At 37.1% G+C, this 23,577-nt stretch overlaps 1 protein-coding gene across 3 annotated transcripts in view; it reads right to left on the reverse strand.

Annotated features, from left to right (window-relative positions):
* Positions 1–2,053: 2,053 nt before the first annotated feature.
* LOC129254577 (ADP-ribose pyrophosphatase, mitochondrial-like) overlaps positions 2,054–23,577 on the reverse strand; it is a 28,412-nt gene continuing 6,888 nt past the window's right edge. For 2 of the 3 annotated variants that reach the window (XM_054893057.2, XM_064112978.1), the window contains exons 2-8: positions 20,362–20,975; positions 10,383–10,634; positions 9,806–9,904; positions 8,947–9,033; positions 8,314–8,425; positions 7,787–7,930; positions 2,054–7,131 (exon numbers count right to left, since the gene is read on the reverse strand). In XM_054893057.2, the coding sequence (XP_054749032.2) occupies positions 6,901–7,131; positions 7,787–7,930; positions 8,314–8,425; positions 8,947–9,033; positions 9,806–9,904; positions 10,383–10,634; positions 20,362–20,960 (1,524 nt within the window). In that variant the 5' untranslated portion in view covers positions 20,961–20,975 and the 3' untranslated portion in view covers positions 2,054–6,900. Of the gene's footprint in view, positions 7,132–7,786; positions 7,931–8,313; positions 8,426–8,946; positions 9,034–9,805; positions 9,905–10,382; positions 10,635–20,361; positions 20,976–23,395; positions 23,444–23,577 lie in introns of those variants that run through there. The other variant, XM_064112990.1, reaches the window with a different exon arrangement.

The raw sequence follows: 23,577 nt of genomic DNA on the forward strand, positions 1-23,577 counted from the left end.
GAATTTGAATTCATAAATGAGGGGCCTAATGAGCTTTTTGTGAGAAAAAAAAGTATGGTAGTTTGGTAGACTGAACAAGATGGAACAAGATGGATTGTATTGACTTGGGGGGGGGGGGGGTGTAGGTACAATTTCTAGGAGAGAAGAGGAATAAGGGTGAGGATGACGTGAGGTTTTGAACAAGGACTTCATAGAAAAGAGGATTAAAGAGAAAGGAGATGGCGAGAGAATATGTGACTGATAAAGGTGAAGTGAAGGAGAGAACAAGATGTTGAGGTGAATCAGTAAATTGCCTCTTGGCCTCCACCTGCTTTGTCTACATGTTATTTGGTTCCCTCCCACGTGGTCTAACCTGGGGGTGTTTCACAAAGATTTAAGTATGACCTAGAGTTGCAGTTAAATGCTGATGCAAACATGATGTGCAACGCGCAATCTTACTGATCAATATGCAGTAGTGCGCGTCTTCGTATGATCTGACCAATGCGGTCGTGCCTTTTCTAACCGTATGCAACTAGGCAACATTAAGTCGAACTTAAATCTGTGAAACGCCCCCGTTTTTAAATATAACCAGTATGTCTAAACATTTGGTCCAATTGCCATTTTGCCTGATCACCATTCGGTCTATTTTCCAGTTACACATTACCCACTTCATCCACATGGTCTACAGGTATGTGATTAGATGAACTGTAGATAAACTTATGACAAAGTGCAAAATGATTTGGTAGTAGACCAAGTGGGTTTAGCCATGATGGTGCTAGATGACTGATGAATAAAAGACCATCTGCTAGCAGACCAAGGGGAAACAAACCAGTGAATCAGCCGATGTCTAGATGTCCTCAGAAATCTTTGGCAAAATTTATCTTGGAAGAGGTGATGAACAAATGATGCTTTGGCAATCGACTTTTGCACACTTGAGAGTAAACAAAGGCATTCTTCAATGGGAAGAATTTTTGTTTCTGTAATCATCTACCATCATATACAAGTACCTTATTGAATCTGATAGCTTTTTTACACTGTAAGAGTGTATGGCCTTGATGGTCTTAAGAGCAGTGATCTGCAGGTGAATATCCAATTTCAAAGAAAGACAATTTCATATCATGGTGGAAGCCACAAGCTTGCACTGGCATCAATTAAAATTCTAGCTCTCATGATCAATCAAACATCAAAGCTTTTCAAGAGCTAAACAAGAGATGGTGAAGACTAGGTTGTGATTAAAACACTTCTTTTCCATTAAGACTAAGAACGTAGAACCAGAAAAAAAAGCTGAAAACCCAACATCAATCAAATGATTAAAATCTATTCAAATTGTGTGATCTTAAAAATATGAGTACATCTGTACAGTAGCATATAATTATTCACATTTATTTTACCGGAGACAAGAGGGCATATGCCCCAGGGGTCACTTTCAGGGGATGCAAATAGGGCACATTAGTGGAGAGGGGGAAAGGGAGAAGAATGGATAAGGGAAGAAAAAAAAATCCCTTGGAAATTCATTCTTGTGAACAATTAAAGAAGATACTGGAATCAAATAAATTTGGAAGAAACACTCTTTACAATAAACCACAGTCAACTGCTGGAAGAGGTGCGATTTCAGCTCATCCCCAGTTTCAGAGGTTGTTAGTTCTCCTCTTTACACTGGTCCAGTCTTAAACTTATCATCACCAAGTTACATGACCATACCCTAACCTCACAACACTGAAATATATTAATATCTCACCATCTCATATACTCTAATATTAAATTTTGATAGCTCTTTCAGCGTGGAAAATATGAAAGTAGTTTTGTTGAATACTAACATAGTTTTACACCCCCCTTACACATATACGCCCTTTCACACCCCAGTAAACATACATGTTCATGTACTATGTAAGCTGTCAATCCATAATAAAATACAGGTCTCTATCTGGAGCATTTTAAACTGCCATGCCCAACTGATTGATATAAATGTAGGCCTATTACAAATCATTTACAAAATAAATGAATTATATATTTTCATGTTGAAAGGACTGGTATGATATTCATACGGACAAAATAACACAGCATCAAACAAGAATCAATACAAATTGAAGTATTTATTAGATGAAAAAGACCACATATAGTAACATATTTTGCCAAAATCATACACTATAATTGATAAATACTGTATGTACAATCCCATCCCATAAAATTTACAGCAGTAATGATTTGAGGCTTTAGCTGCTTTTACATGTGATGTGCAGTTGTGCACACAACCATGCTTCAGAATAATATCAGCATCACTGATAACTTTTTTTTTAATTGTGGCCTTTCATTTGCACTATAATTATGGCACAGAAGCCTGTCCATACGAATATGTTACCAAAATGCCTACAATATTAATAAGGACATTTCAGGAATTCTCAGAAATTTGCATGAATGAAGTTACAGTGATCAATTTAACAATTACCTTTAAGGAATTAAGATTACCCACATTATGTCGGCACCCTGTTTTGCTTACAGTCCTACGTGTGTGCAGCACAGTTTAATATATTAGGATGAGACAAAGAACTGGTGAGGTGCACTTTGAATGAGAAACAGAAAATGTCCATAAATCTCTAATTTACTGTCAATATTTGTATATCGTTCCTGACAATCATATACAACCAATGCAATCAAACATTTCATGTATTATCTACACATACAACTATTGCCAAAAAAATAAAAATAAAATAAAACCAACACCACAACATAAACAGAATGAAAAAGGGGATATTGGAGGTTACACACATACATATTGGATAAATGTATACATCATATAAATACATCTCTATTAGAATAATCAGAAAACATAAAATCTACTGTTTACCATCAGTGTCTATCATACACTGATCTAAAATCAGACATACAACACACACAGTGGTACACAATGCAATAGACATGATCAAGATATTTTAAATCTCTTCTTGAGACTATCAGTGATATAATACAATTAATCAATTGGGAGTTCCTTAAATGTAGCAATTAAATATCACTTCTTGTAACAAACAAAGCTATTCCCCATAAGTTAGTCCGTGTTCATGTGCAAAAATAAATAAGAATTTAAATTCCTGTTTAAGGAATACAATGTTTCAACTTCCTTTTTCAATATTGATAATGAAGACAATGCAACGGTTGGTAATTATTTTTTTTTACTTATTTCATTAATTTGTTCTCATTCCATTTTAAAATGTTTCATGTTTTACATATCTTATTTTCATATAGTATGTTTTTATTTGCAATGCCTTATGGGAAAACAATAAATTGACTGAATAGACTGTGCTTAAATAAGCAAAATTAAATAATCATCAAACTCTTCACTGCAGAATAAAAATCACCTGTAGTTGGTGAGAGCATTTTTAACAGGCAATCCACAAAAGTATGGTCTATAGATAAGGTTGGCCAGGGTACACTGAATGACATGCAGGAAAATAACTTTTAAAAATCAAGTTTAGTATATATCATACTACAACTTTTTAAAGAGATTTTCAAATTTTAGATATATCAACACGATATGTTTAACATAAAACCACATTATATTGAATAGAATTTTCAACATCAGCACAGTAGTAAAAATTACATTCAAAAGTGAAAGTACTGAAAATTCAGAATATAAAAAATAATTAAGACTTCTAATCTTATTTCTTTACAAATCTTTTTAGATTTCTTTTTCTCTCCATATAGGTCATGCAGAAATGATTATATACATAAAAAAAATTTAAAAAGACACTTTAAAATACACAAGACATCACTGAAAATGTCCTTACAAATATATGCTACTTTGATTATATCCTAATACACATCTAAACAGATTTACAGAAGTAGACATTTCAGATTGAGAGTGATTGTATGAAATAAAGGAAAAGAATCCTGTGGATTCGATGTCATAATCCAGAAAGTGCTCATCTTATATTAAAGGGTACTTGTGCTCCATAATCATTTGATTTGATTGTAGGCTTGAACAGTAGGATAGGCCATGGTGAAACTTCTTTGGTTTTTAATTTTGACTAAATCTGCATGTCTTGCAAGAGCAAAATTGCAACAAAAGACTGAAAATTGGGAGGAAGTAAATATCCTCTGTAATGATAATGATGAGAGGCAAAACTACTATTATTATCCTGGCTTTAGATCGAGCTGCCACTTCCAGTACAATGTGGGTAAATTTCTTGCGGAAGGAAAACATGCCACGGTAGGGATTCGATCCCACAACCTTCTGATTGAAAGACAAGAATCAGGGGAGTGTTTCATGAAGGACTTGTCGGACGTTTTATCCAAGTCCTGTTTTATCCGACAGTTACCATGGTGACAGTGTCTTTTAAACTCAAGGAAAGTTGTCAGATCTGACAACTTGTAGGACGAAAATGTTGATGAAACACTCCTTGGAGCTATAAGGTAAGATGGAAAATGTTCTAATAAAAAGTCTGTCTCAAACCTAACTCTATTTCTTCAACAAAGCCCCCATCACAACCCTATCCTTGACCTTTACAAGATATCTTGAGAGAAATTAAGACAGGATTTATTTTCACTGTACATAGCAAATATTAGCTCACCCTAATAGTTTTCTCTCACACTTCTGTTTCAGTCTTTTTAAGCTCATTACCTTGTCTAAAGAACATCTTTCAGGTTGGGAATGATAAACAAATAAACATCATCCATGGTCTATTTTACCAATTTCCAAGGTTTTCTTGCAACAAGCTCGTGAAATTGAGGAAGTTGCACAAACTACCTCAACAAACCTTAATTCAAACTCTCCTAGTTTATGGTATGCACTATACTTTCTACAGTAGTCATGTATATACTTTATATATATTGTTTCTAGATAGGTTTTTGAGATTTTTAAAGAGATGTGGAATAAATAAATGGAAATTAGTAGCCTACTTAATTTCCCTAATACACACTCACAGATGAAACCAACTAACAAAATATGTTGAATTCATACACCGAATTACCAACTATTTTGTTCTTCTGCTAACTGTCATTCAAGACTTGCAACATTCTACATATTTGGAAGAAATTAATGAAATGACACAGAGTGGTTTGCTTTACATGAATTAAGTGACAAGTGCTTATCTAATATCTACTTTGGCACTCAATTAACAGTATCTTTTCATCAATAAAAACCTGCTTCAATAAATGCTACAGAGAGATGTGAGATTTCAATGTCCTTGTTCACCGCCATTTCACTGTATATCTGTCACAATTACTCTTTATACACAAACTATAAGACAGAAATGACCCTTAAACATTTCCAAACACAAGCACCCTCGCGTTACAACAACAAAACGGACCCCCTAAACCAACGTCAAATACGATCTTGAATACTGCTAGTGATAATTTTCAACTATGCCCCTTCTAGGAGACTATTCTGATGGTTCCATGTATAGTTCTTACTATTACATGACTTTCATCAGGTTTGAAGTCATGAGCTTTATACCCCACTTGGACATAATCAACCATATCAATACATGAATCAAACAGTTAAGTACCAAGCCGTGCTTTACACATCAGGTGACACTAAATAATAATAATTAAAAAAAAAAACAATACCCCAAAAATGCCCTCCTAAAAAGTATTTGATTGTAATGAGGATGACATTAATTCATTCATATCAAAGGGAAAGTCCATCATGATATACCGGTATGCTGATTTTAATAAATGTTGACAATTAGAGAAACATACATGAATGGACAAGAGGCTTGATTAGTCATGGAAAATTAACCACTTTCAATTTTCTCAGTAAATGCCAATAATACATAGGATGCTACCTGCATGTGATATGAAATTGAAATTGTGAAACCACAATTTCTCTGGCTTTGCTAAACCTTCAATGAAATATTTCTTTCATTTGTCTGCTTTATCTAAAACCAACCTGATATAATTATCTTTCCCCCATTCTTCCCATTTTATTAAAATCCTTGTCATTATCATTTCCGAATTTATATACCTTCTCTCATTTAACTATTAAACCTGTATTTCCCCTTGCCAGTAATTTCCTACTAAGCACAATTAAATAATTCCCTATATCTTCAGAACTGTACAACTTGACGTAAAACAGTACATTAAAAACTCTGTATCAACACTTCACATGACACTACTGTATTTAAAACTTGTCCTTACCTCCTTATCTCACTGCACCCATATATACATACACATAGACAAATAAGTTGGAAGGCGATTACATTACAGAGAATAATCTATTTCAATATCATAATCTACTTGTAATAAGTATACCGGTACTTCACAAATACATAGACATACTTGTCACACAGTATTTGTGAAGTATATATTCATGTACATATCTAATGCTGTTTCAATTAACAAAAACTGTATCTCAATACTGCAGAATGTCCGTGAGAGTGAAAAAGCATGGCTGCCATAAGATGTACGCATGTATACATTGGAATTTGGAAATGCCTTCTCTTTGAAATGAAGATGAGCTATCAAGTTTGCGAAAGTACATGTATCTTCCTGATTAACCAGACAGACCAAGACCACGCACAATATGTCAGAGTGTACACGAGCAGTAGGCTTGCTGTCTATTTAAATCAGCATCTATCTTGAACAAGTTGCTTAGTAAGGTTTCACTTGTGAAAGACATTCATGAATGGATTGCGTGTGAAACCAAGGTTAGTCATGCATCAGTGCCAATAGGCACATATTCAATGACCAATGGCAATGACTACACAACAGAGCACATGACCCCCTGAGCATAATCTGACCAATGGTGTGAGCACAAGCATCTATCTAATCTTCTTTTAGGTCTAACTCTCCCCTTTGTGAAACACCCTCAAGAACGTGATTTTCTGAAACAAACAGATTACAATTTTACATTAATGATACAACACTTGGACTATCTTCTACACGTCATTAAAAAAAAAATCAACATAGATGATCTACCATAGTCTATTACCAGTGGGCCCCTATTCTCTTCGTAACCATTTCAATGAATGAGGAATGACTAGCGTAGAGTTTCATGTCCGATCCCACATCGTGCCATTGAACGGCAGCAGCATCGTCGCCGGCGTGAAGTGAGAACTTGGCAACACTGTTTCCCTGATCGTCATGGAAATTGACAGCCATTGTTTCCATCCAGGCATTGTCTGTGTTTCTTGGGTCATCGACGTAGCCTCGATATACCTATTAAACAAAACAAGAAAGGTCATTATCTAATCTTTTTCATATTATTCATATCAGTGATACATATTTATTGTGTTCTAATTATTCTTGTTTTGATAAATGTCTTTTGTTTTTTCATGCCTGTTCCCCCTCATAGGTGCACTTGGAACAGTTCAAATGGATATGGCATCTTATATAATTTCATTAATTTATTATCGTTTTTTCACTACTTTAGTTCTTTTTTTTTTCTTTTTCACCATGGATCAAAGCAAGAATCAACAGATAAGTCCATCAACTGTGAACCACAATGTTTGGGATTCAAATCTGGGCCAAATAGGTCTACATTTGCTACTCTCCACCCAGGGTTTGCATGAGCACCTGCTAGGATGCAAAAGTCAATGTAATTTTTCCCAGTGTTTTGGGAGCCTGACTGATAACAAATAATGAAGAAAAAAAAAAACACCTCGAAACACACAAAAAAAACCAAAAGACACACAGTGAGTGATTTCAAGTTCAGTGTTGACAGCTGGTGGAGCAAAATTATTACCAACCACAGCACTGAACGTGAAATGAGACTGGTGCTATGATTTGTGTCACTCAGTGTTGGGTCAGTTATCAAGTATCAATTTTGTTAACCTACCTAAGCACTAACACCGTGCTTAAAAGTTACACTCACCTCGACACCATGTTTGAAGAGATTTGCTACAGCTTTCTCTACAGCTTTGCAATCCTTATCTTCCAGTGCTAATGAGTTCATGGCTTCTTCACCAAACTCTCTTTTCAAGGTTTGCGAGACTTTCTCTCCAGCATCTACCATCCCCTGTCAAACAGAAACAAAATTGGAAAAAAAAAATATATGAAGCTTACTCCTCTCTACAAGGTTTAATCACTTGAATGAATATGCACAATTCCAAATAAATTCCCATGTTTGTCTCTCTAATTTTGGTAGAATGTAGTGGTGCCATGGCCAATTTATCTCAGGTACCTGACTACACACTTGAAAGTCTGAAGTTCGATACCCTGCCACAGCACTTGTTCCAGAGTCAAGAATTATTCTACACTACTCTTTCACATTCTTTGGATGGTGATGTTAAAGGTTGGTCCGAAGACAGAATTAATCGTTTCTGACAGATGTGCATTCGCCCCCCCCCCCATCCAAACACACACACACATAAATTCTCAATGCATTTGGTCGATACTTACCCCTGGAATGGCCCACTCTCCCGAGTCTTTCCTCCTAATTGAGATGAATTGAAGAATGGGTTTGCCTGAGGTAGGGTGCAGTACTTTCTTTCCTAAAGGATCTCTTTTCCACCTAAAATGATATAACCATTGAGAGCGACATCTTATGATATTCTATAATGCTGTAATATCCATATCATAACAAAGTTTGAATGATAGAGGAAGAAAAAGAAAGAAACACACGATGCTTTGATATCAATACTCTATACTAGTCAATACCGTTATTACCATTCATCCTCCTCCCCATCTTAACCATAACCAATATCATCACAGCCATTATCACCTTTACAACCAGCACCACAAACATCACAATCATCACCATCCATCATCTTCTTCATCATCATCCATCCCTTCCTAATCATCATCTTAATAATGATGATCATCATCATGGCTATGATAATTAGTCCATTACCATCATCATGATCATGATCATCGTTGTGATCATCATCGTGATCATCGTGATCATCATCATCATCATCATCACCATCAACATCATCATCATCATCCCTATCATCATCATCATCATCATTATCATCACCATCGTCATCATCATCATCATCATCCCCATCATCATTATGGAACAAGATAATTTACCTGGTTACTATAGGATCAGCTGCATGGTTTGGTCCCCATTTACCTAATAAACCCCTCTCCATCATCCCTGTTCTTCCACATGGATTCCTAAAGAAATAGCAAAATACATTTTTTTTTCTTAGTTTTTTGGTTTATTCAAACCAGAATTACAGTATATCTGTACCAAGTTCAGATTCATAATGGTACATATATATATCTAAAAGTCGACAAAAAATGAAATAATCAAATTGTATGAAGACAATTTTTTCCATGAATATATACATGCATCATTGTTTCTCCTGGCAAAACTAAGTTCATGTATGGAAAATTGAAACCATCTTTTGCAAATCTATTCTTGAGAACATTGCATTTGCAATCATTTATATGTATCTTTTCCTACTTAGGTTTAAACTTCTATGGTTTAAATTACCCTTGTTCAACTTACGATTCATGTAACAATTGAAAAATCTGTTAATGTTCGATTCCAAATACGCCTACATTAAAATGGTAAAACATTTGATTTATCCTATAGAAGCTAGACAGCTTTCATGTTTTTGCATATCATGGGTCTCATACCTAAACTCTAAAAAAGAAAAAACCCAATGAATCGCGCACACAATACCTCCTTTCATAAATGTGTTCACTATTTCCAGTTTAAATCAGGTCTTTCAAGATAACAGTAAATGATACCGAGAGAATAACCCTGTATGGATAAAATACAGAAACCGAATAAATATTAATTACAGAAACTGTTATTAGTACTGTTCTCTTGGGTAGTATTTAAAAAGAGTGTTTCAATGAAGATTAATTAATTAATTTCAATAGTAATATAACAACTAATGAATGAGCCTATACATTTACAATATCAATGAATACGTACCGTGGTACTCCTTCGGTACACTCATAATTTCCTATATAGCTACGGCGATTCACCTTTCCATCAGTGCAGTTAAACTTTAATGATGGACCATCCTTTTGCCTAGATACCAAGAAATAAAATAAAATACAATTTTGAGATCAAACATAACAAAAAAAAAGAACTTTCTTCTCTCAAGTAGTGAAGCATCATCCATAAATGACATTTGAAATACAAGGTATTTGGATGAGAGAGTCCAATAATATTCAACAAATGTCATAAACCCTTTAAACATGAAAGATACAATCAATTTTCTTTTCAAAATTCCTTTACAATGCTGGCTCTAAATGAAGTAAAAAGTGAAGATCATTCAAACAAAATTAATTACGTGGATGAGTAACTGACTGAATGGATGAATGAATGGGTGGAGGCTGAAAGGAATGTCTGATTGTATGAATGAAAAGTGTGTGAAAGATTGAATATACTACGACAGAATTAAAGATAAATTCATACAGGATGAATGGATAGTTGAAAATAGAATGGATTAATAATTGAATTATAATATCAAAATAAAATCAAACTCAAACAACGCAGTCCTTACATGATATCAGGGTCTGCCCAGACAGGAGCGGCTTTGACGTTAGCTGCTGTGTATCTAACAGGGTTGTACTCTGGCCATTCAACCTTCCATGGAACCTTATCATCTGGTACCGCTAACCTTCCCACCGTTGAGTTAGGATAGATGGCTTGCCTCGCCTTGGTGTGCATCATGGTGGCAGGTGTCGAAGACCCGCCCGGTCGCAGCTTGGGAAGGTGGAAGTAATGTCCGCAGAGGACGAATGATGAGAAGAGGCTGTAGCAGGAAGAACAAACACAAAGAAGACAGAATAAGTATCACTGCAATATGGTGTAACACAGGGTAAACCCATAATGATTCCAAAGGTTTGGTCAGTATATGTTTTTCCATGAAAGAAAACTAGGAGAGGGATGAGGTTCACAAGCACACGGGTGTATTTCAAGGGCATGCTTCAATGCCAACGCTCCAATAGTTTTGAGCAGGATAGCAAGTAGTAGCGCACCCACCGAGTATGATTTAACCAACTGGTAATGTGTTTGAACGGAACCACATACAACTTTACATACACTACTCAAAAAAAGTTAAGGACCACTTTTTAAAACGTACATAAAGATTTTATACAAGGTGTTTTATTTCTGGAAATACCTCAGTACAACTGTCCTAAATGTCCTTAAACACGCTGTAATCAATTTCACGCATGGGTGGTTTCAGTTGTTGCACAATGTCTCTCGCATCACTGCACATCCTGAAAAGTGGGCCCCGAGGGGTATCAGCTACCGACATGAAGTGGTAAAAACGAATGTCTGAGTGTCTTTCAGGCAGTTCAGTAACGAGTGTGACCACCTCCTGCAGCAATAACGGCGTCACAGCGCTGTCTCATGGAGCTGATGAGGCGATTGATGTCTCTGACGTCCAGTGCATCCCATGCAGCCTCCAGAGCCACACCCAGCTGCTGCAGTCCAAGTGGATGGGCTTCGAGCTGCTCGAGACTCCTCCCCATCATGTCCCAGACGTGCTCTATCGGGTTTAAGTCCGGGGACCTCGCTGGCCACTCCATACGCTCAATCCCCTGGCCCTCAAGGAACTCGGTCACCACCCTAGCTCGGTGGGCACGGGCATTGTCATCCATGAAAATGATGTTTTGTCCCACTTTTTCTGCAAATGGCACCACTATAGGTTCAAGGACCTCATCCCTGTACCTCACTCCTGTCATTGCTCCCACTGGGACCACGTAGAGACGAGTACGGTTGGCGTAGGTGATGCCTCCCCACACCATGACGCTGCCTCCCCCATAACGGTCATGTTCTGCAATACAGGGGTCTGCAAATCTCTCTCCTGGTCGCCTCCAGACTCTCGAACGTCCATCATTGTGGTCAAGGGAAAATCTGCTCTCATCTGTGAACAGAACTCTACGCCATTGCTGTCTGGTCCATCTGACATGCTCCCGGGCCCAGTTGAGACGAATTCTTCTGTGAGCAGGGGTGAGTGGGACACACTGAGCTGGCCGTCTGGCATGCATATTGGCTCTGTGAAGTCGGTTACGGATTGTTTGAGTGGAAACAATCACTCCAGTTGCTGCAGCGAAGTCATTGTTGAGGCGGCGTGCACTGTGAAAGCGGTTGCGGAGGCTGAGATTCGTCAAGTAGCGATCATCTCTAGGGGTTGTCGAAACTGGTCGGCCACTGCGGGGTCTCTCGGAGTATAGCCCTGTCTCTCGGTGTCTTTGATTTGCTCTGCTAATGACACTGTGTGACACGCCCATCATTCTGGCTACTCTTCGCTGACTGAGGCCAGCTTCCAGCATCCCTAGGGCTCTGGCTACATCTGTTTCACTTAGGTGGTGTCTTGGCATTGCTGTTGTAGGCAAGTTGTTGATTGTACAGACTAAAGACGGAAAATGCTTTGGAAGACACTTGTCTTATGGCCCACTGCAATGATGCCAGAGACATCATGAAAGAACTGCATGTGTGAAATTGATGTCATTGTGTTTGATGGCATTCTGGACAGCTGTATCTTGGCATTGCTATTGTCAGCAAGTTGTTGATTGTAGAGACTAAAGACAGAAAATGCTTTGGAAGCCACTTTTGTACGGGCACATTGCAATGATGCAAGAGACATGAAAGAACTGCATGTGTGAAATTGATTTCATTGTGTTTGATGGCATCCTGGACAGCTGGATAGCAATGCCAAGACACCACCTAAGTGAAACAGATGTAGCCAGAGCCCTAGGGATGCTGGAAGCTGGCCTCATGCAGTCAGCGAAGAGTAGCCAGAATGATGGGCGTGTCACACAGTGTCATTAGCAGAGCAAATCAAAGACACCAAGAGACAGGGCTATACTCCGAGAGACCCCGCAGTGGCCGACCAGTTTCGACAACCCCTAGAGATGATCGCTACTTGACGAATCTCAGCCTCCGCAACCACTTTCACAGTGCACGCCGCCTCAACAATGACTTCGCTGCAGCAACTGGAGTGATTGTTTCCACTCAAACAATCCGTAACCGACTTCACAGAGCCAATATGCATGCCAGACGGCCAGCTCAGTGTGTCCCACTCACCCCTGCTCACAGAAGAATTAGTCTCAACTGGGCCCGGGAGCATGTCAGATGGACCAGACAGCAATGGCGTAGAGTTCTGTTCACAGATGAGAGCAGATTTTCCCTTGACCACAATGATGGACGTTCGAGAGTCTGGAGGCGACCAGGAGAGAGATTTGCAGACCCCTGTATTGCAGAACATGACCGTTATGGGGGAGGCAGCGTCATGGTGTGGGGAGGCATCACCTACGCCAACCGTACTCGTCTCTACGTGGTCCCAGGGGGAGCAATGACAGGAGTGAGGTACAGGGATGAGGTCCTTGAACCTATAGTGGTGCCATTTGCAGAAAATGTGGGACAAAACATCATTTTCATGGATGACAATGCCCGTGCCCACCGAGCTAGGGTGGTGACCGAGTTCCTTGAGGGCCAGGGGATTGAGCGTATGGAGTGGCCAGCGAGGTCCCCGGACTTAAACCCGATAGAGCACGTCTGGGACATGATGGGGAGGAGTCTCGAGCAGCTCGAAGCCCATCCACTTGGACTGCAGCAGCTGGGTGTGGCTCTGGAGGCTGCATGGGATGCACTGGACGTCAGAGACATCAATCGCCTCATCAGCTCCATGAGACAGCGCTGTGAAGCCGTTATTGCTGCAGGAGGTGGTCACACTCGTTACTGAACTGCCTGAAAGACACTCAGACATTCGTTTTTACCACTTCATGTCGGTAGCTGATACCCCTCGGGGCCCACTTTTCAGGATGTGCAGTGATGCGAGAGACATTGTGCAACAACTGAAACCACCCATGCGTGAAATTGATTACAGCGTGTTTAAGGACATTTAGGACAGTTGTACTGAGGTATTTCCAGAAATAAAACACCTTGTATAAAATCTTTATGTACGTTTTAAAAAGTGGTCCTTAACTTTTTTTGAGTAGTGTATATAAGAGCATCTTTAAATCACACTTCAATTTTTGATTCAGTATCACATATTCACAGGAAACCACACAAAAGTACCTTTTTACTAAATTATGTTCTTCACACAGTCCTGAAAACATTGGAGTCTATGGAACTATATACATGTCAGCAGATGCTTCAAAAACACTATGCACAGATCATACATATTCTCTTCAATGTAAAAAGAAAACTGTAATGAAAGGTACTGGTACAAGTAAGGATACATTCAGGAACTACAGATCTGGAGAGTGTTTTCATGAAGATTTTTGTCAGTGATTTTCACAGGCAGACATTATAATCTACTGGAAATCCTGGCCTCTAATTGGCTGCGACCAATCTAGTCAGTAAAAATCAATGACAAGACTCTTCATGGAATGCTTCCCTGTAGTGAGAGGAGGAAGCACAACTCTTATACTTGTCCATTTCCTGAAAAACAAACCATCCTGTTTAGAATTTCAAGTGGAGTGCTCTTCTCAAGTGCTATGACACTTCCGACCTTGCTTTGTTTCCAATGGAAAAAATGTTTATCAACAATATAGAAGTCAGATATAATAGAATTACTGAATTTCGATATTCAAAACATGTACTGGACCCTGTTTTTGATGGATAGGAAGTTGAGCCCTGTTAACATACATGTAGTAGCTACCATGAAACCAGCCCCTGGGGCCCGTTGCATAAAACTTTTTACCTGAGAAAACTCAGGTTGTCTTTACCGGAGTTTTTTGCCCTGTGTTAAAGTCAATGGCAGATATCAGACTAACCTTAGTTTTCAGTTTTTACCAGAGTTTTCTCAGGTAAAAAGTTTTATGCAACAGTCCCCTGAACTCACTTTGATACTCGATGCCTATATATATTGAGCCTAAAATATACAAGCGTACATTGTAGCTTCAGGGAGCGACAAATGATTTGCTGGCACTGATGACATCAATAGCATTTCAATAAAATAAAACATCACTGGAAGATCAAGACACACTGTACATCGGCTGATACATATTTTTGGAATGAGTGCATGCAAACTGGAAGGTGGGAAGCCCGCAAAACTGAGAACAGCCCTGATGGAGCAGATGCAAGTCATTCAACCATATCCCTCTATGGCTGATATCTCAGCCACCATGAAATGATGATGACTGAAACTCAGACAAAAGCAATTAAAGTGTCTTGCTAACAACTTAGAATTTCAATCTACAGTGATCATAGTTTAAACTCTAGAATGAAAATGATTGAGAATCTGAATCACGTTTAATGCCCAAGAACATATATAAGTCATTTGTATAAGTTATGTGAAACCTATTTATGAATCAGCTGACTCACTGATATGCTTGCAGTTTCATGGAATGTAAACTGGTGGTTCAGTATTGACGCAAGCATTTAACTACAGTTTACTTAGAATAATTTCCTGACCCCTGATAATAAATGAGTTTTGATAAAGTAGAAAAAAGGAAAACAATTGGTGAAGGTTCGCTGAAGATCCGTCAAAGAATAAAGGAGTTTTTAAAAACTCTTTTCTTTTATTTCAATTTGTGAAGGCATATGTGAACATCAGCTCCATATAAATTCAATTAATTCCTGTTTTTTAATGGTTCATGATCACTAAAAATATTTGTTGTATAGAAGCGGTTATGAAATAATGTGTCTGAAGATACATGTAAATGAAGAACTTATACTTTAATCAGGTTTTTTTAGCACTCTACATTAGCAGAGAAGCCATTATGTGCTCTGTGTTTTAAGGATTAAATTACTGCCATAAGAATGCATGAAATTGCATTTTATTAAATTTATATCATATGAAGAACGGGGAAGCTGCTTCCATATATGGAAAAATGTTTACAACTTCCCAAACTCGCAGTGTCTTGAGAACACCAGAAAAAAAACCCCAAACTGAGACTGCCTTAAAAGGCAAATTCAACCCCATATATTTTAATAAATGTACAGTATGTAAGGCAATATTGGTGTGTAAAGGAGCAAAAAAGGAGGTAAGCTTGAGTAATAGAAAAGAAAAATCACCAGTCAACACAGGTCTATACGAATATGAGGAAATAAACTAGTATCATAAAAGTTTAAAGACCAGGTTTTGGTGACAAAGAACAAAAAGTAGGCTACTTTTAATGGAATTTAAGTTTGATATCTCTTAAACCATCACCTACATGTACATGTTTAAGACTGAGTGGGTACTATCACATTGTTGCTGTTGATATTTGAGTGAAAAGAGCATCCTGGAAGTCAAGTTAAAACCAGCAATCAGCCAATATGACTATTACGAGGGCACAGTCTATGCTAGATCTCTCAGCTCATGTTGATTAGCAATGTCAGGAAGTGACATCACAAACCCATCCCTCATGGTCAATACCACTACCCAGAAACAAGGACTTGGCAATTATTATAAAATTGATAGTCAATATTAATAAAAAAGAGAGGAATTGTCAGGAATTGCTGAAAAATACTAACATCAAATGTTATTGCAATCTCCTCCTAGCTACCTTTCATACCATAATCATGAAATCCTGTATTGTCCCTGTTCACAAAGTCCCTATACCCCCACCCAACGAATTACTCCTCGCCCCCACAAAAAGAGGAAAACAGTAATCACTCACCAAGAGTCAAATTTTATCCCAAAGAAATGCTTGAAAAAAGAAAGGAGTGGGAACTTCTCATTGGTTCTCAATGCACAATACAATGCATAAAGGTATAATGCTAAACCATAGGAGTTAGACACATTTTAGAACGATTGTTCCATGAAAAACTATATTGTTTTAAATCACCTGTAGGTTCATGACTCATCCTCACATGGGCATAGAGGGGGAAACAGGATGCAGAATTTCAAAACAACAACTTTCTTCCGAAACCTTTTCCTCCCACAGTACAAATGGAAATTATCAAGTTACGCTACATGATTTCTCTTAGTTTGGCACTGTAGAGCAATATCTGCTGGTTGGCCAATGTTTCATTTCAATGTCCAATTTAACAGCACTGTTTCCTGATGGCATGAATTCAGAAGTGAAATGTCAAGCTGTTTCACAGTCATTCCTGTAACACTATTCAAAATATTAATGATGGACAAAGCATTTCACAAAAAAGGAAGGATCATTGTATGCAGAGTAGTTCTTCAACCCATCAAATATGTGTAAAAAAAAAATATTACATTGTTGTTGTATCAGTCACATGATGAGAGTACATGAACATTACAGATTAATCAATTTTAGTGTTTAAATACAAACCCTAACTACTTTGAATCTATAACTGCTAACAATTTTTTTAAAATGGTGTAACTATATGTTGGAGCACCATAGCTCAAGCAGAGAAGAGAGAGAGAAGTTTGCACCGTACATGTACTGTTGTACATGTACTTCACACAGCATATGTACAGTAGCTGTTTATCAAAAAGAAACTAAAAAAAATTAATATTGAGTTCCCCAAATACATTTTGGAGACCCTCATATCTACGGAACTATCTATCCACATATCCATGTCCATGTATCTGGATATATCCAATACACGTCATGTCTATGAAAAAGAAAAGCAAAAAAAAAAAATCAAAAATGAAGGTTGGGGTGGATCATAGGGTTGAATCATATTGAGCTGACAAGCATACACTCACAGCCCGTTCAGGTTTAATTAATTGCCATGGCAACTAATAGACTTTCAGGACCTCAATTAGTTGAACGTCCACTATTAGTTTTGAAAAGCAATCACGTCTCCAGACGTGTACTGAACACCATTTGCAATGTACGGTACGTCAATTAAAGACTTGTTCAGACTGACCTCCAAGGGGAGAGGACGGTCTCTACAAAATTTCATCACTTTTTACCTACAGATACACTAGTCTCTGTGACCGAGACACTCAGACTCGAGCCACAAAGAGCGAGCACATTGTGTGTATAAAAAAGGGATCATAGTAGGTGCCACGAGCCTAATTACAGCGGGAAGGAAAGATATTCATTTGACCCAATTTTTTATTTGATATTTGATATTGCTGATTGATATATGGATATGATTGGCCATCCTACACTGATTATAGGGAGGACAACTACTGAACTTCCTTTGCCCAAACTGGGACGAAAATTTGATGACTTTGGAACTATCTTTTGGCTGGCGGTAGAATAAGGGCTACTTTAATTGTTTCAGGTGATAAATTTGAACCCGTCAGGAGATGTCTTCATAAATGCCCATTTATTTTTAAAATGAACTGGTCAAGGTACGCTTTTCTGGTCAGATATGGAATATCTGATATACAGGTATATCCTATTCACTGGTAGTAAACACTTGACCGGTCCTTCTCATTTCAACTTTATTTTTCTTTAATTTTTTTTGCAGTGCCATTTGAACACACGAGTCTATGGGAAATGTTAAATTTACGCGCGTGATCCCAGTACTGTTGCCACTGTTTTGTGTGTATTCCATGAAAATGGCCATGCCTTATCATTTTACACTCAAAGTCACTCTTTCCTCCAAATTTTGTTTCTGAAACCTTTGATTGATACATAATAGGGCAGATGGGGAGTTCTCTCCAATCGTTAAGATTTTAACAAGGTTTGAGGGAAGTTCTTTGAGGCATAAATGTAGATTAATCCCTTCCCCTCAGATAATAGTGTGAACAGGGAGTTAATGACGGGCCATAACTAAATTAGCCTCCGGATAGGTGTCAGTATAGTAGGACATGATCTCTTTATCAATTTAATCCAATTTGAGGTTGATGGGACAAACATGGATGTTTTTCATTCCACATGTTGCATTCAATATCAGACTCAGATATGATGTCATTCTTGCAAATGAAATAGCAAGCACAAATTCAATGCAATGCTCATGGCACTGGTGACTAGCAAAATATAAAAAAAACATTGCTAATTATTAAGTATTCACTAAAATGTACTTTATTTTTTTTATCATGTATTCCTTTTTTTCTTCATTTTATCATTTATGTAGTTAGTCTTCTCCAGGCGAGATTATAAAAATACAATCTAAAATAGAACCCAATGCCTCCTCGAACCCGGTGATGTCTATTCACTCTATACAGAATACAGAAATCACACCATTTAGAAGTCAACAGTTTGAAAGGGTCATATGATATAGATTGAAATAATGGATACATTATCTTTTTTTTTTTAATCATCAAACATGATACATTGTACAGGATGGATTCAGTGCAAAAACCAGAAAAATATTGATTCAGACAATGGGAAATGGTCATTTTAACATTTGTTACCCCTCAGCCATTTGAAAAGGTGATTGAATGAACACATGGAAGGCCTATTCATATAGGGCATGACGAAGCAAAAGAACGTTTTGAAGCTAAAAAAAGCTTTGTGTCTTTATAGCAACAATGTTCTGCAACATTTTTTGTGTACAAAGTCAATAAATTATGAGGCATTGGGAAGAAATGTTGCAGAGACACAAGACAATTTTTTAGTGGGCAAAAAGTCATGGACCAATGAATTTTGGTTTAAGAATTTGACACAAAAGGATTTGTCCAGACTTCTGTAGACAAACTTAAAAAATAATTAAACCTGACTCATGATGCAATAATACAATATCAGTTGCATGATTACTGTAAAAGGGTCTGGACAAAGAAATGTGAGGATATATATCAAGATTAATTCCACTTGAAAAGTTTAGATTTACAAATGTTTCTGTAAATGATTGAAATGCCATTTCATGCAACATGCAGCTCTTGGAAAAGTTAGTAATTTAAACCACCATCCATGAACGTGCTATTGTTAAAGAGTTTTATGAATACTTTTTTATCAATCTTTGTGACATGCACATGAATTATGAATTGACGTCAGGCTTCTCAATATCATTGTATGTATATTTACATGTCTCACTTCATTAAAAATCTCCAAATATGTTTTCGTTACAGGAATATCTCAGCTGATCATACTATCGACATTCTGATTCTCAAATACCATTCATGTAAATTATAATCAAGAAAATGAAAAACAATGACCATATTTGAGGCTAATCCTGATGAAATATTACTACATGTATCTGGTGAACATTTGTAAATTCATGACAGAAACAGAACAAAATGTGTGTGTAGATACATTATGTAAACTACAAATGAATGAACTAGGCTTGAAAGAAAATGTTTATTGTCCATGAACTGAGTTACTTAACATGAACTATTGTATAGATGATGATTTAAGAACAAAAAGAAATGCTTTATCATACTAAGGTTGTGAATGGTCTATCTACATTGTGTAAACCATACATTAAATTAAGTAGTGGTTCTTCGGGTCCATACAGGGTTGAAATGGGTGCTTTATCAGGTTTTAGTCATCGCAAATCTCCAAGATGCAACATTAGGCATGCAATATTCATGATAGTAGATGGCTTCCACTAGAAAGATCATCAATGTTAGATGTTAAGTAAGATGATAATTCCCCCGTTACAAAAAGAAACCAAGGAAAATCTAAAACAAAAACAAAATCAAGCACATTCTACATATCATGAATGGAAGCAAATGAGCCAAAATTATAAGTTGGAAGGGTGCAAAAGAAGATGTTTGAAATGTTTACTTCTTCTCGTTGTCAGAAGACGCATTCTTGGCTTCTTTTTTCCTGGTAGCTGTTTTCGACGGCTTTCTTGCACCTTTCTTTTTTGGCACTGTTTTCTTGGTAGAAGCCTTCTTGGACTCTGTTGCCTTCAAGGTTGTGAATCCTTTAGAAACCTTTGTGATATCCTTCTTGGTAATTTTCCTGTCAGGTCTCTTGGGATCCTTAACTGGTTTCTTAGCAGGAGCTGTCTTGCCACTGGTAGCCTTAGGTTCCTTCTTCGGAGCTCTTCTGGCTCTCAAGGTCTTTTTGCTTTTCTCAGCAAGTTTGTAGTTCAAGAGTCCACCCTTTGCTACAACAAGCTCAATTTTGCCCTCTCGAGAAGCCGCCTTCAGGATAAGGCCAAGGGAAGATGATTTGCTGACGTCACCATATATTGTTTTGATGTAGTTCTTTATTGATTGAGCGGAGGAACCATTGCTGTCTTTGAGGGCAGTAATAGCAGCTACCACCATGTCCTTGGTCAGGGGTTTGGTGACCTTGACAGGCTGCTTCCTAGATGCCGCTTCCTTTGGTTGCTGTCTCTTCTTAGCCATGGCTCGAGTATCGCGTCTAGTCTTCATGTAGTCTGGATATGACTATGATGAAGATCAAGGGGAGAATTCCAAGAAGATAAGTGACAAAAGACTAACACTACAGATAGATTTTAATTTGTTGCAATCATAAATATGAGAGATTTTGAGCTCAGCAATTTGGTACATATATAATCATGTACAAGTATAGGTGAATTGCTATATTTGTCAAAAATATACATGTACTGTCAATTCAAATTCCGGAATCTTCAATATTTGGTAATTGTTACAGCAAAACAAGTACTCCTTTCTCAGCACAAATCCAATCCAAGTACATAAGAATTTTCAGATAATCTGCTTCATCGAAACAAAAGTTCAATCTGAGCATGGTGGGCTTTAGGTGGATCATTAGACACGTTTAATACTAGATTAGTGAAGGATTTGTGGGTGAAAACGAGATCAAAATCAGGAAACCACAATTTCCTGATTGGTTAGACTCGGGTTCAGTCCTCACACACCAACTGCAAGCTCTCTTCTTTTTCTCCTAATTATCAGTGGCATAATGAGCCAAAAATTTTGAGGGGGCCAGTTATGTTGTATCGGGCAAAAGTTTATTAGAGTTGTGATCGAGCAAAACAAATTGTTAACATTTTTATTTTTAAAAATCCAATTTGTTTCCGATGTTGACATAAAAATATTCAGAAAATGATATCATATTTCACCCTTCACTCTTTTCTTTTCTTTCCTTTTTTTTCCCCTGCCCCCCCCTCCTCAGATTAATGTAAAATGACCCCCCCCCCAAGAAGTTAATTTAAATCTAAAACAGAATGGGTTGCTCCCCCCCCCCTCCAAATAACAAAAGACGGATTGGTGTTGGGCGCCTTCTTACCCAGTGTTCTGCATTGTTTCACATAGAACAGCAATGAAGAAAAACTACCAGAAGGGTACTATGTAAGTAGTTCCTGTTCACTTTATTAAAGTGACAAATAATTTTTTGGTACCAAACTGCAGTCAAGGAAAGTAAACATTCCCAACCTTTGCTATTCTTCTTGCTGAACACAATCAAATATATTCCAGTACGGAAATCATGTGAATTAGTCACCTGCCAAGAAAAATATTGAACCATTAAAGCTATTTATCTATAAGGTTTTCTGTTTACCTTGAAAATATTTCCTGTTATTTTACATTGTTCTTCTTACAGACACCGTAGCTTCCAATATAAAATAAATTACGTTTATCCACTCACATAGATCTGTAATTACATTTTAAATACATTTAATTGCTGCTTAAAATGGCCGGTGTAACACTTTGAATGGCATGATTTATGCAAAAAACAGGACTTCATCATATGATATAGGTCCAGTCTACCCTAAGGCCGAGTTCACATACATGTAGAAGTATACGGTACATACGCTTTACGCTATTCACTATACGCTATATGGGCATGGCGGGTCACATAAAGTAGCATGCGTATCCTATACTTTTATATTCTTCTGGCGCTGTCATAACTGATACCTCAAATGATAAAGGTTTGGCTCTTCTCTCATTTAAAATAGGGAAAATTGAAAAAATGAATACTATCATTTATCATTTATGTGAAATGGTTTCTGTAATTTTTTGTTTATTCACCTAGACTTAAACACTACATTCTTCACAATACATTCTTTAATACCGGTACCAGTATGAAGTTAGTTTCTGTTCTAAAAAAGAGAAAAGAAAACACTATTTTTCTGCATGATTTATAGATATTCGAGATATTAAAAAAAAAGTTGTTTTGGAATTAAACTTCAAGCAGAAGAATGTCCTCTTCAAATTATTGAACTTCTGTTTAATACAACTGATTTATTAATGGGGTTATTTGAGTCATATGATTTCACACACTAAAACTGAAATTTTATTTATTTATCTTCTTTTTTTTGGGGGTGGGGTGATTGGAAATACTGTGGTTATGTTTCCAAATATAAACATTTCAAACATGTATCAGCCTAATTAATGTTATCAATTATTCCTATTTTTGCTTTGATATGGTCATTTTTATGATGGGGATAGCTTTTTAATTCTACTTCCTTATCCTGCCAACTTTGTTAACTCATATCAAAATTGAATAATAAAGAAATAATTGTTATGAATAGTATTTTCTTTAATTGAATGTATTTCCTCATTATTTCAACTTACATGTAGTATAATAATAAAGTAATTAAATATTGCTCAACTATGAACAAAAACATGGCTGATGTAATCCGCGCTGTGGGTTAGTGCAGCCATTTTGACCCTGTGTCTTCTATCATTTCATGGTCAAAAAGAAAAATGAGGAGCCCACATAAATCACACAAAATATGCATAAGATATTGTTCTTTCAGTTAAAAAAAAAATGGGGGGGGGAGGGGCATTTGACATTGTAATCCTGAAGTGCTGGTATATATGTGTCATGTGCTGTGAAATTGCAATAAAATGAGAACCAAGAAATTATTTTATTTGTAATTTACCTTATTTCACCACAACACACCATCTACCACATCTGAACTGGATGGTATACGCTGCATGAAAATCAAACAAATTTGATTCAACTATACTACACGGAGCCAGACGGCATAAATTTCCAAAGAGTATCCTCTAATATGAACAGCTTTTAGGTAATCCTATAGTTCGATTCAAGCATTTCGCGTGA

Source organism: Lytechinus pictus, chromosome 2 (genome assembly GCF_037042905.1).
Source record: "Lytechinus pictus isolate F3 Inbred chromosome 2, Lp3.0, whole genome shotgun sequence".
In the NCBI taxonomy this organism is placed as follows: domain Eukaryota; kingdom Metazoa; phylum Echinodermata; class Echinoidea; order Temnopleuroida; family Toxopneustidae; genus Lytechinus; species Lytechinus pictus.